Source organism: Ceratotherium simum, chromosome 32 (genome assembly GCF_057802395.1).
Source record: "Ceratotherium simum simum isolate JZ-2026a chromosome 32, ASM5780239v1, whole genome shotgun sequence".
NCBI lineage: Eukaryota > Metazoa > Chordata > Mammalia > Perissodactyla > Rhinocerotidae > Ceratotherium > Ceratotherium simum.
The window spans coordinates 20,490,071-20,504,449 of NC_141931.1; the positions used below are offsets into that span (position 1 = coordinate 20,490,071).

A 14,379-nucleotide genomic window follows, 5' to 3' on the forward strand; every position below is an offset into this window, starting at 1 on the left:
CGTAGAAAGGGTTTGGGCTTATACGTTTACCAGGAGTCAGCAAACCACGGCTCATAGGCCACCTGGCTCTTTTATAAATGGAGTTTTACTGGAACACAGCCACTGGCGCTTTCGCACTACAACTGCAGGGTTGAAGAGCTGCGACAGAGACCTACGAAGGGCAAAATCTAAAATATTTACTACCTGATCCTTTAAGAAAAAGTCTGTCAATCCCTGATTTAAACTTCAAATGATATATTTAAATAGTCCCTTTTTAAGGATAATTCAAATCAACCTCACCTAAATACCAAAGTAATAAGAGGGAGAGTCAAAAGACAGCTTAGTAAATTACTCTGTGAACTGTAACCAAGAATTTCATAAAACTCTACCATGGGGGTGGCAGCATTCTTTTGCCTTGAGCTGGACTATGGGTTTATTTTAAGACACAGACCAAAAACTGGCATTTTGTTTGGCCTTACACAATGCTAAATTTTTAAACTTTGGTGCCAATATTTTAAAAATAGAAGCATCCATTTTTTCAAAAAAATTAAGATTTTTTGGCAGCTGATAAAAAAAAAAAAAAACAGAAGATGGACCAACATTGGAACCACATTCCTACAAGGTAACAATGAGCTCAAGCGACTCCAGTCACCCTGAGGCTAAGCGTCGGCTGACACTTCACACTGCACTTGCACTGTCCACTTTTCTTACAGCAGAGCTGAGAGGAAAACGACATAGTGCTTCTATTTGTGCCTACATGAAAAGCAGGAAAACAAAAGACAGAGAGCAGATCAGGCGCTTCTTAACACTCAGCTCTCCTGTTACCTGTCGTGGGCACGGGGGTTTGCTACCTTAGGTTTAAGCAATGGCCTCCAGGGAAAATGGCAGAGAAGAATGAGAGCAATCGAAGGACCAGAAAGGGCAGTAGTTACCTCGATACTTGCAATAGCAAGTGGTAGGGATCTTCCCCATATCTTCCAAAGCGGCCCTACTCCTACCTTAGGGCAACTCTGCCTGTTCAAAAGCTGCTTCGTACTATTTTTGAAATCTCTTGTGAGTCTATAATTATTTCAAAATAAAAAGTTTAAAAAAAGAAAAAATCTTTAACTTACACTGATTAGAAATGTATCCTCCTTCCTCTACCTTAATTGGTCCTTAACTATATGGGACAAGTTAATCCATCTTCCACCAGAACGCCCTTCCATTAGCTATAGCTCTCGTGCCCAGATCCTCACCAAGAGCCTCCTTTCTCAAGGACTAGAAAAAGATCAAGACTATCATCTCTCTTGTCCTATAGTGTTCATTCAAACATTAAATATTTACTGAACACCCACCATGAGAGGTACTGTTCTAGACTCTGGGGATACCAGAGTGAACTATGTTCTTGCCTGGTGAAACATACACTAAATTATTATGTCTAATAATATAGCATAAGCTATCATTAGACTTTCCGGTGGCCATATCATACTACTAATTTTATTGCACTTATAGTCCACTAAATTCCCTAATTCTTTCTCATACACATTGCTCACGCTGTATGCTCAAGAAACTGGATTATTAGATCCAAATTTCTTTATGAACATCCTTGCTAAATATTATATTTTTAGAATCTGCCCTTTTCTTCAGTCTGTCAAGAACTTCTGGAATGCCAACTTCTTTTTCCACCTTAACACACACCCTATCACTTCTGTTTCTTGTTGTCTGTAAATCTGATAAATATACCTCTTAATAGTCATCCAAATCAGTCATCAAAATGTTGAACACGACAGTATTGAGGTCACTAAGAACCCCATGACGTATCACTAGCATCCACCCAAAGAGACATGTATCCATTATTCAGTACTCCATGGCCTTCCCCACTCCACAAGCTAAGTGCATCTGATTGTATTACCATGTTTACATTTGTCCACAAGAATTTTATCGGGTTTAGGCCAAACACTTTCCTAAAGTTCAAATACACTATGTTCACCATTTTTTCCTAATCACCTTGGGGAAAAAAGGAGAATTTTTCTAAAAGGAATAGTTAAAAAGGAAAAACAATGGAGGGAGGATAGGTCACTATATAACTTGCAAAATAAACCAGAAATCTTTAAAAATAAACCAGAAATCTTTAAAAACTAAGTATATTTCTAAAAAGAAAATCAGTTTACAGGGAGATGGAAATCATGCCATTGTTTAAAAAAGAAATGATGTCTTTAACACAATGTATCTAATTATATGAACTTTTATACACACTATAGTTTAGCCATGGGATAGCTGAACACAATTAGCAAATGTAATCACTGGAAACTGTTTACTACTGTCAAAGCCAAACAACTTTTTTTTTCCCAACTAAAGGCTTTTTGCCTTCAATACAGCCACTGGGGGTTATTAAAAAATAGAAATGTCTTTGAATTTCCACAACTATATTTGAATTCTATAAATTCTACAATTTATATTAGTGAGTCAGGTTGAAATCATATTTTAAAATGCTAATATATATGAATAAGGCATAAAGCATGACATACAAATTAACATTAGCACTTGGAACTCAAATACAAATAAAAAGATAATTCATGAATATGGTAATGATTGTTCTCTGGCACAAAATCTGAAAGCACTTTATGCATTTTAAGTGAATTTTACATTTTAAGTAAACTTCAGAGTATCATCTTCAAGCTTTAGAATAACACTCAGCAAAAGTCATTATACAGACACAACCTGGGATTTCTGACAATTTGGCAAAAGCTAGATTACAGTTGACTTTTTTCTCCCTACGAAGAAAAGTTGAACCCAACAACAGTGCAAACAAGTTATGTGAGGCACGCATAACTTGAATAAACTATAAATGCTTTAGACCTATTTGTGTAGAAAAGTATTGCTATACATTACTAAAAATTATATTCAGTAAAGCCAAATTTTTACTATTCATACGTTTTCAGCCAGTAGATGTTAAATTTACCTTGAAAATAACAAAATGAGACTTACTGCAAAATACTCAATTTGTTATTCTTCAATAAACTCCCAAAGCGAACTGCAATAGTTTTATTTACGCTAAGGTAATTAAAGCACAACACTTCACCCTGTCTTCAATCATACATGAAACTTAAAAGTTCTTTTAAAAAAAATTCAGTGAAGCTGTCTTAACTACAAGTACTGATAGAGAGTGGACTTGCATCCTACCATGCTATGTCCTATTTGCTATAATTCTTCACCTGCTCTCAAAAGTCACAGTTTAGGAATTGGAGAATGTTAACTTCCAGAGCAATTTCTTTCCCTCCAAACTGCTTACCTGAATATATTTCCGCTGCGTTTCATCATTTAAAACATGTGCAACATGCTTGGAAAAAATCTTTTCCCTACCAGTTCTGGCATGGATACCAACCATAGTGACACCAATGGGCCAAGGGGCATTTCCAATGGCCATCTGAAGATAAGCATCATTAGCCTAAAAAGGAAGTTTAAGAAGAGATCAGAAAAGTGAAAATATTGTGTTGGTCTAAATTTTTACTTCAAGTATTTCACAGCTCTTTATGATGTAATTTTCATCCTTCTCTTGAGCATGTTGAAAATATTACCATTCCCCTTATTCAAACAAAAGAAGTTAAAATATGGGGTGACTGACTGCCCTGCCCAGGACCACAAATGTCCATGGAAAAACAGAAACAAAAGCTAACTTTGTGAGTAAAAAAACATTCCTTAGCAACCTTTGTGCTTTGGAAAGTAATACATTTCACATTTGGAATTACCAGGTAGGTAATGTGATGCACTCACAGAAACTCTAGTTTGGGTCTCCTTCAGACCTATTCTTCTCCATAGGTGGTCACATAGAAGACAGAGGCTAACTAGTTTTTCAAAATCCAACTTGAAACTAGATCCACTCCTTGCACAGCAGTCCAGACCTCTGAAAGCAGTGGGGGCTCTGTGTGCTGGGACTATCACATAGGGTCCATAGCAGATGTGTAAACAGAGATTAAATACTGGCCTTCAAGTCAAATAGCTAAAGGATGAGATCGTTTCACTTTGCCCCCCAAAACCTCTCACCTGCCAAGAACCTTAAAATAAAAGCTACAAAACCAGTGAAGACAAACGGCTCTTTTTCTAAACCAAGCCTAGCTACCTGTGAGGAAGAAAAAGGAGAAGAAAAACAAAACAGAAAGCAAGTAAATTCTAAAAGAACCTGCGAGTTTCAGAGAAGCTTATATAGCCAGGCCTCAAAGAGATTTTAATTTCAAAACTCAAACACCAATGTGATTAATAGACAGAGTTGACTTAAAAAAACATCAGGTACTACAATTGGGCTAACTTGAAGATTATTCACTCCCCTGACAATAAATCTGAGTTTGCTCTACTCAATTCTATAAAGCTTAATTTTAAAAGGGCAAATATACATTTTTATCACTGATTCTCATGTATGTAAATTTTAACACTGGATATTAACTGACAAAAATTTCATTATTTAGTTTCCCCAAATTTCCAAAGAAAACTGCCCAAATAGGTTATTAAAGTTTCTTGGTTCTTTCTGTAGTTTATACAAAATAAGCTTTCGCTTGATTCTCATATATGAGAATGAGAAAAGTTACAAAAAGAAAGTCACACACTCTATTAGGCAAGTAATCTGACTTCTTTTTGCAGTGATGATGACCTTATCCATCCATTCCAATGCAACTGTCCTTAGTAAAAAGAACCATGCAACCAACAGAAACTATCTAAGAATAAAACTTACAGCCATAAAATAAAAATATTTTCTTTGAGAAAGCTAACCGGCTCTCACATAGAGGAGTAAAATCGCTACTTTACCCTCATTAGCATGAGGCTCTAATCAAGCAGACCATTCCTGGGTGCAGGAACGTCAGCGGCTCCTTCTTATGAATACAGATAGTAGAGGACAGGAATAAGCAGTCATTCCTACTTTTCTGTCAGAGTCCTGTCTACCGCTCCGGAAATGTCACTGGAACTCTTGCACTGAAATTCTCTACTCCTACTCTCTTGGGAGGCACAGTTGCTAGGAGCCTCCCTCCTCAGACTGCTTATGGCCCACCAAGCAGTGCCACACTTCCAAACTCCACCACTGGGGCAGCAGGCCCTTCTCTTCTTATTCCCCTCTACCAACTGACAGCCCTCCGTTCTCCCCTTTCTAAACTCTACCTCCGGAGTGCCTGGACACCAGAGCTCTTCCCCTTGGCCACCTCCTTCCAGAGTCCATTCTGGAGTAAAGACACGGAGCAACGGGAAAAGCCTTCCCTTACACGGGGTCTGCTATTGCCGCAGTACTGAAATGGGAGAGAGGAATTCTGGCAGCCTTACTTGGAACATTTTCTCATAGAAACAAGTATAAAGGGTGGTTAAATTCCACTGTATCATTAGTACAATAGTTCAGCTATATTATGGATTAAGTAGGCTTTTACAGCTGGCCTGGGAAACTAATCTACATAACTGTTTCCATGGGAAAATTTGTTCCAAGCCATAATCAACAATCCACAAACTTTCAAATTCTATCCCATTCATGAAATGAACATTGCCTATATCCGTTCATGCTCTTAGGAACCTTTAGACCGACCTTAAAGATGACTGAGAAATATAGTATGGTCTAAAAGTTTATTATTCAATGCCTAACAATAAAGCTGACAAAACATTAGAAAATAAAAGCTTTATTTACTACTAGTTCATTTCACATTTACCCTTAAATCTCCTATGTAAAATACTGCCACACTAAATGAACATTATATACATAACCTAGATATGCTCTTAAGCATAATTTCAATGCACAACATGGTAATGTACCTTCACATATTCTCTCTGCAACATGAATTTAATAATATCTGTTATTGATTCTTTAATATCAGCAGGAAGATTCTGGAAAAGAAAAGAAAAGCATAACTAATTTTGGAAGTCAATGAGTGTAGTTACTGGCTGCATTTATTCTAACTTTATATATTCTATTTTTTTAAAAGTCAGCTAATAAAAGCATTTTTCGAGAAATCTCACCCTTTTCCGTAGCTTTCTGAAAAGGGGTCTGAGGTAGGACTCAGTCTGTTTTTGAGTAGCACTGTTCAGTTTACCCTGCACGCTGCGCTTCACATAATCTTCTCTGGCATTCAATTCTTTAGCCCAAACACCAAGGAGAAACTGTGGAAAGAATGGACAAATTTAGACTACAACGCCACCCAGTGGTTCAATAAGCTTAAAAGTTTTCTAACATAAAACACAGTATACTATCATCCTTACATTAAATTTCTTGACTGATTAAAATGTCAAATAACATTTAATGAACTATTTCTGCTTATTTTGTCACGTATGTATTGAAGTACTTTTGGCAAGTCACAAACTTCCCTATTCCTAGCTCAAGATAATCCATTTTCCCCCCAAAAAGAACTATCAGATTTCATGGGTAATTATTTGATTACAGAAATAAACTTTTACTTGTATTTCTATTACATAAAATTCAACCCACCTAGATTTATCAGCCATTAATACCATATGTGCTGTGATATTTAATCAATCTTCCAAGGATGTTGCAGTATTTGGACTTGCTACTTTTGCAGTAGAGACCATAATTCAATTAAAAATTCCCACTACAGCATCTGACTAAAGGAGAAGGAAGAAAAGAAGGAACAGAAATAAAAAACTAAGACCCATCCCCACCCTGGAAAACTACATTAGTGCTCCTTGGGTTTAAGTGCACAAAGAGCACCCTTTCTAGAGGGAGGGAAACAGCGAAGGCTGAGGAGGACACACTCCCCTAGGGGCATTATCTATGCATATCCTATACAAGGAGAGGCTGTCACTCAAAGAGGAAATTCTAGTTCCTATTAGTTTCCATGCCCTAGCTAGTTCCATGCCATATCCTCAATATATTCAGAATTTTGATGACTAATGTGTTGTATTTAAAATGTAAATACAAGTAAAAGCATTTCTTGCATTTAAATCTCTTGGCCTGAACAAAAATAGTTTGTGAATAAATGCTAAAATGAATCTGGGATTTGCACACAGTCTACCTAGACCACTACAGAGAGAAATGCTGAGAAGAAAGATGGAATGAGCGAGCCACAGCAAGAATCGGCAGCTAACTGCAGAACTGAGAAAACGAACAGTCTCTGAAAGGTTACTGATGTGTTTGGTTTTTTCACTGCCGATGTATTTCTACCTCCTTCCTTTCCTTACTGTCATCAACCTCTCATAAAGCTTCTGGAACACCTTCCTTATTACACCACCTCCTAGAGTGTTTTAAGAAAAGTTAGGAACTCCCCAAACTTCTTGTTCATTCCACTGCTGTGATTCTTACCTGTGTGTTTACATTAACGAGTCAGCTTTAAAGAAAAGTGTCACAAGGAAAGTAAATATACATTTTCTTTGATTAACCTCTATATCCAAGTGCACAGCAATATCATAAACAGTATACATGCAAGAAATGTTTATTGAAGGTTTCCTTTCCAGGCTTTAACCCTTGATAATCCAAAATAAAAGAACAGTTCTTAACCAACCAAAATGTCCTCTTTTCCTGAAGTTAGCCCTTCTTAGCTTAAAAGTACATACCTTAAGGAATTTGGTAATGATGTCCATGTCCTTATGATCATCACCTTTTCCTAAAGATTCTCCCAATGCCTGAAGAAAAATAATGCCTCTCTTCCTTAGTAAAGAGCAACAACTGAAAATATACACCAGTCTAAACATGGCTCTGTATTACATATACTGTTCAATTTCTATTTTAAAACCTGATGGAATTTATAAATAAGTTATAAAAAAAACCCACCAATTTGCCATTTAAATTTAGAGAGCACGTTATTTTTTATGAACCAAAAGACAAAAGAGGGGGAAAGGGGAGTGACTAACGGAGATGAGATTTCTTTCTAGGGGAACAAAAATGTTCTAAAATAATTGTGATGATGGTTGCACCAGCCTATGAATATAATAATTGAATTGTACAATTTAAATGGGTAAATTGTATGGTATGTGACTATCTTAATAAAACTGTTTTAAAAAGAGTCGGGGGGAAAGCCCAGAACTGGTTGCTCACACCAACTATTCCAATAAAATTTAGGGTCCATATATAGGTGTTGGTGCAATTAAAATGACATCCTCTTCAATTATGATCTCAAAGAGAGTGCAACACGTGCAACAGCCAGGAATGAAAGGAAACAGAAGCAAGCATTAAGAGCTTTAAACTAAGCCACATTTTTTGTTCAAACTAGATATTTAGATGATATAACATTGCTTTTTAATCAAGATTACATATATCACTCCACATTCAACACACTGACAAAAATTAGAAAGCAAGATAATGCCAAGTATTGGCAGGGAGACAAGAAATTTACACACTGCTGGTGGCAGTGGAGACTGGTACAGCCATTCTAGAGAGCAACTTGGCAGTACTTAGACAAGTTAAATATATATAAATCCAGCAATCCTGCTTCTGAGTTCATAGGGGTTATGTACAAGATTGTTGATCACAAAGTTGTTTGTGGCATTAGGGAGCTGGGAGCAATCTAGTTGTCCATCATTATGGGGGAACAAAATGTAAAAAGCAGTCAACGTCACAGTGTATGAACTATTACGTAGCAGTTAAAAGCAAAGGTTTAGATGTACATAAAGCATCAGGGATGGATCTTAAAAACATAGTTCTAAGGGGAAAAAAGAAAAGTAAAAAACAGAATGAAGAATTTCACAGTACAATATCATTTATGTAAATCAAAAACACATGCATACAAAGCACTACTGGTTTTAAAAGACCACCAACAAATAGAGGGACGCATATCAAACATATAAGAATGATTACTTTTGAAGGCAGAAAAGTAGAGAGAAGTGAGCGGAGAGGGAGAAAAAGGGAGAGAATAAACAAAAGCATGAAATAAAAGAAGGGCCTTTGTAATGACCAAAGTCAATAGCCTGCCCTGAACTGAACAACCTGATGGCTCAATCCTCTGCTCAGGGAATGAAAGGCGTGATGCGGACAAGGCAAGCAGGAGTGGAGACTACCTCTAACTCTTCGATTGTGGTGTTTTCTTCATGAACTTTCAAATCGTTCTGTGTGTCTTCTTCTCCAGGTTCTTGACCGCCCACAAGTTCATTGAGGTATTGCTGGTCGATCTTATCTAAAGCTGCTTTCAGATCATTTCTCAGTCCCTGAGAGAGGTGAAAAATTACACCTCATATGAAATTTCACTGATGTTTCACTTTTGATTTTTCACTAATGGTAAGTACCATTCATCTTTTTTCTCCACGAGGAGTTAAGAGCTTAATAAAACTAGAGAGTCAAGTATGATTTCAATTTATTATACAGCTATCACCATTGCCCATTCAAAGTTAATTTTTACCAATATATTTAAATTTACAAGAATGTATGCAAAATAGCTTGTCTGATGGTCAGAAAAATAAAACATATGGGTGACAAATCTAAATAAGAATATTCATAAATGCTGTAATTTTCTAATGAAGCCTGGTAGAAGTGACCAGCTCTCCATTAGAGTCTCTACTCCATTTCCCAGTTCACTTAAAATATCTAACCTCACTGCAACTATTCTGAACTCCCAATATATTCAGAAATGTCAACAGTATAAAACTAGTGTCTCATCTATATCCTAGGCTTTCACTACGTTTCTAACAAACCAGCAAATTCCACATTCTATTCACATCCAGTCTGTGATCATTTGATAAAAATGGAAGCCTTGGGCTGGCCCGGTGGCTTAGCGGTTAAGTGCACGCACTCCGCTACCGGCGGCCCGGGTTCAGATCCCGGGCGCGCACCGACGCACCGCTTCTCCGGCCATGCTGAGGCTGCGTCCTACATACAGCAACTAGAAGTATGTGCAACTATGACATACAACTATCTACTGGGGCTTTGTGGAAGAAAAAAAGGAGGAGGATTGGCAATAGATGTTAGCTCAGAGCCAGTCTTCCTCAGCAAAAAGAGGAGGACTAGCACGGATGTTAGCTCAGGGCTGACCTTCCTCACAAAAAAAAAAAAAAAAAAAAAAAAAGGAAACCTTAAAGCTGGACTCTTACCTTATACCATATACAAAAATTAACTCAAAATGGATCAAAGACTGAAATGTAAGGGCTAAAACTATAAAACTCTTAGAAGAAAATGTAGGGGAAAAGCTTCATGACACTGGATTTGGCAATGATTTCTTGGATATGACATCAAAAGCACAGGCAACAAAAGAAAAAATAGGTAACTTGGACTTCATCAAAATTAAAAACTTTTGTGCATCAGAGACACTATCAACAGAGTGAAAAGATAACCCACAGAACAGGAGAAAATATTTATAAATCATATATCTGGTAAGGCTTGATATCCAGAATATATAAAGAACTCCTACAACTTAACAACAAAAAACAAACATGGGCAAAGGTCTAGAACTGAAGACATACAAATGACCAATAAGCAAATGAAAAGATGCTCAACATCACTAGTCATTAGGGAAATGCAAATCAAAACCACAATGAGATACCACTTCACATCCATTAGGATGGCTATCAAAAGAAAAAAAAAAAAAAACCCAAAATAACAAGTGTTGGCTAGGACATGGAGAAATGGAACCCTTGTGTATTGCTAGAAATGTAAAATGGTGCAGCTGCTGTGGAAAACAGTATGGAAATACCTCAAAAAGTTAAACATATCCACACCAAGACACATTATAATTAAAATGTCAAAAGTTAAAGACAAGGAGAGAATCTTAAAAGCACCAAAAGAAAAACAACTTGTTACATACAAGGGAATCCCCGTAAGACCAGCAACAGATTTGTCAACAGAAACTTGGCAGGGCAGAAGAGAAGGGCATGATATACTCAAAGCGCTGAAAGAAAAACACTTCCAACCAAGAATACTCTACCTGGCAAAGTCATCATTCAGAATCGAAGGAGAGTTAAAGAGTTTTCCAGACAAACAAAAAGTAAAGGAGTTCATCACCACTAAACTAGCCTAACAAGAAACGTTAAACGGACTTTAAGAAAAGCAAGGCCACTAATTAGTAACACGGAAACATACAAAAGTATAAATCTCACTGGTAAAGGTAAATATATGGTAAAGTAGTGAATTAATCACTTATAAAGCTAGTACAAAGGTTAAGACAAAAGTAGTAAAAATAACTGTAACTACAATAATTAGTTAAGGGATACACAAGATAAAAAGATGTAAAATGTGTCACTGAAAACATGTGGATGGGGGAGAGTAAAAATGTAGAGCTTTAGAATGCGTTAAAACTTAAGTTGTTATCAACTTAAAACAGACCATTCAGTTATAACATAAATAAGCCCTGAGGATGTAATGTACAGCATAGCGACTATAGTTAACAATACTGTATTGCATATTTGAAAGTTGCTAAGAGAATAAATCTTTTTTTTTTTTTTTGTGAGGAAGACCAGCCCTGAGCTACCATCTGATGCCAATCCTCCTCTTTTTTTTTGCTGGGGAAGACTGGCCCTGGGCTAACATCCGTGCCCGTCTTCCTCTACTTTATATAGGACACTGCCACAGCATGGCTTAACAAGTGGTGCGTCAATGCGCGCCTGGGATCCGAACCAGTGAACCCTGGGCCACCGCAGCAGAGCATGCGCACTTGACCGCTTGCGCCACGGGGCTGGCCCCAGAGAATAAATCTTAAAAGTTCTCATCACAAGAAAAGAAATTTGCAACTACGTATGGTGACAGATGTTAACTAGACTTATTGTGGTGATCTTTTCACAATATATACAAATATCGAATCATCATGTGGTACACCTGAAACTAATATGATGTTCTATGTCAGTTATACCCCAATTTTAAAAATGTACAAATAAGAAACTCTTTAGTATTTGGGATAGGCTTGAACAAGATTAGAATACAGCAGGTTGTAATAAATTAATATTAAAAGCTAGAAAATTTTTCAAGAAATGAAATATGAGTAGTAGAAAAATAAAATCAGATAATAAAAATTTAATTGTTCACTTGAGTATTTTATACTACCTTTTGATAAGGAAAGTGACTCAGGACATAGAAGAGAAATAAATGTTTGTAAAATGAAGCATTACAAAACTCACTAACTCTTTCCAAGAATTTAGGTTAAGAAAGTGTTAGAAAGCACTGAAAATAAAGGAAAACAAATTGCTGAAAACGTTAATAATATAAATGACGAAAATTTGTAAACATTCATTTATACTTTGGGAAAAAAAAGTTAAACATAGAATCATCATATGATCCAGCAAGTCCACTTCACTATACTCAAAAGAAGTGAAAGTAGAGACTCAGATATTCATATACCCATGTTCACAGCAGCATTATTCACAATAGGCAAAAGGTAGAAACAATCCAAATGTCCACCAAGGATGAATGAATAAACAAAATGGGGTCCATACATACAACAGAATATTAGTCAGCCTTAGAAAGGAAGGAAATTCTGACACATGCTACAACATAGGTGAACCTTTAAGGTATGACGCTAAGTTCGAAGGCCAGCCCAGGGGAGCCTTCAGATGATCTCAGCCACAGCCTTCATCTGACTGCTACACATGCAGGATCCCAAACAAATCACAGAGCTGTGAAAGATAATAAGTTACCTTAAGTTCCTAGGTTTCAGGGTGGTTTGTTACAGTCATAGATAACTGAAAAAGATTTTATAACAATAAATTATTTTAAGCTACTAACTTTTGGGGTGGTCTGTTACATAGCCACAGATAACCACACCTGTCCCTCAGTAATTGATAGAGCAAGTAGGTAAGTTAATATGGCCACAGAAAATCTGAACAACACTGTTGTAATTGACATTTACCCAAAGCATAAAACATACTCTTTTCAAGAGCCAATGGAATATTCACCGACAGACCATATGCTGAGCCATAAAACAAGATCAGAGACCCAAACGTAAAAAGCTAAAACTATTAAGCTTTTAGAAGAAAACGGAGAAGAATATCTCTTCAAGACATTGGGTTAGGTAAATATTTCTTAAGCAACACACCAAAAACAATAGCTAAGAAAAATATATAAGAAAAATAACTGATTAAGTGGACTTCATCAAATATAAAACTACTGCCCATCAAAAGAGATCAAGAAGAGAACAGGTAAGCCATAGACTAGGAGAAAATAGTCACAAAACATATATCTGTATATCTGACAAAGGACTTGTATCTAAAATATATAAAGAACTCCTATAACACAAAAATAAAAAGACAAACCAATTAAAACATGAACAAAAGACTTGAACACAGTGCAGAGAGAAAGATATGGACAATAAGTCTATGAAAAGATGCTCATAAATTTTAGCTATCAGGGAACTTGTGAATAAAACCACAATGAGATATTACTACACATACAAGAGAATGGTTAAAATTTAAGACTAACAATAACAAATGCTGATGACATTTGAAAATATTTGGCATTTCCTAAAAAGTTAAGCATACTTTACTCCTAGTATTCTGTAATTCCACAACTCCACATCTAGGTATTTACCCAAGAGATACAACATATTTAATGAAGAGAAATAACATAGGTCCAAAAAAGACTTGTATAAGAATATTCATAGCAGTTTTATTCATGACAGCCCAAAGTTGGAAACAAATTGTGGTATATTCATACAACTGAATATCATCAGCAATGAAAAGGAATAAACTACTGATATCTGCAGTAACATGGATGAATCTAAAAAATATGATGAGCAAAAGAAGCCAGACATACTCTATGGATCCATCTATATGAAACACTAGAACAAGCAAAATTAACCTATGGTGATACAATTTAAAAAGGTGGTTACCCAGGAGTAAAGGAGGAATATGGGGATTATCTAAGAAAGGAGCTGGGGAACTTTCTGGGGTGATCGAAATGTTCTGTATCTTCATAAAGGTAGTGGTTACACGCTTGTATGTGTTTGTCAAAATGCACTGAACTGTACACTTAAGGTATGTGTTTTTTTTTTTTTTGGTGAGGAAGATTATCCCTGAGCTAACATCTGTAGCTAATCCTCCTCTTTTCTCTGAGGAAGATTGGCCCTGGGCTAACATCTGTGTCCATCTTCCTCCACTTTATATGTGGGACGCTTGCCACAGCATGGCTTGATAAGCAGTGCATAGGTCTGTGCCCAGAATTCAAACCTGAGAACCCCGGGCCACCGAAGCGGAGCACGCGAACTTAACCACTACACCACAGGGCCGGCCCCAAGATATGTGCTGTTTTTTTAAATTAAAGAAAACTTACATTCAGTAGCAGTAACCTGGCAACTTTATTTTCCATTTTTGCTATAATAACGCAATGAGTCAAACTCTATACTACACTAGTTGATGTGGTACAGTGATATCTTCTAGCTTTGTTCTGACTTCTTACCTTGTTAACTTCTGGTGTGAGGATCTCTATTTTTCTTAAACGTTGAAAAGCATCATAATCAGTTTCTCCAAATAGTCTGATTGGTTCTCCTCTTTCTCTCAATCTTCTGATAACCTGTTGAGGGGGGGAAA

General features: G+C 36.5%; 1 protein-coding gene across 4 annotated transcripts in view; it reads right to left on the reverse strand.

Annotated features, from left to right (window-relative positions):
* Positions 1-14,379, reverse strand: part of PRPF18 (pre-mRNA processing factor 18) — a 96,305-nt gene that overhangs the window by 14,653 nt on the left and 67,273 nt on the right. For 3 of the 4 annotated variants that reach the window (XM_087420819.1, XM_087420818.1, XM_004425355.3), the window contains exons 4-9: positions 14,249-14,362; positions 8,935-9,081; positions 7,495-7,563; positions 5,947-6,087; positions 5,743-5,814; positions 3,251-3,406 (exon numbers count right to left, since the gene is read on the reverse strand). In XM_087420819.1, the coding sequence (XP_087276945.1) occupies positions 3,251-3,406; positions 5,743-5,814; positions 5,947-6,087; positions 7,495-7,563; positions 8,935-9,081; positions 14,249-14,362 (699 nt within the window). The remainder of the gene's footprint in view (positions 1-3,250; positions 3,407-5,742; positions 5,815-5,946; positions 6,088-7,494; positions 7,564-8,934; positions 9,082-14,248; positions 14,363-14,379) is intronic. The other variant, XM_087420820.1, reaches the window with a different exon arrangement.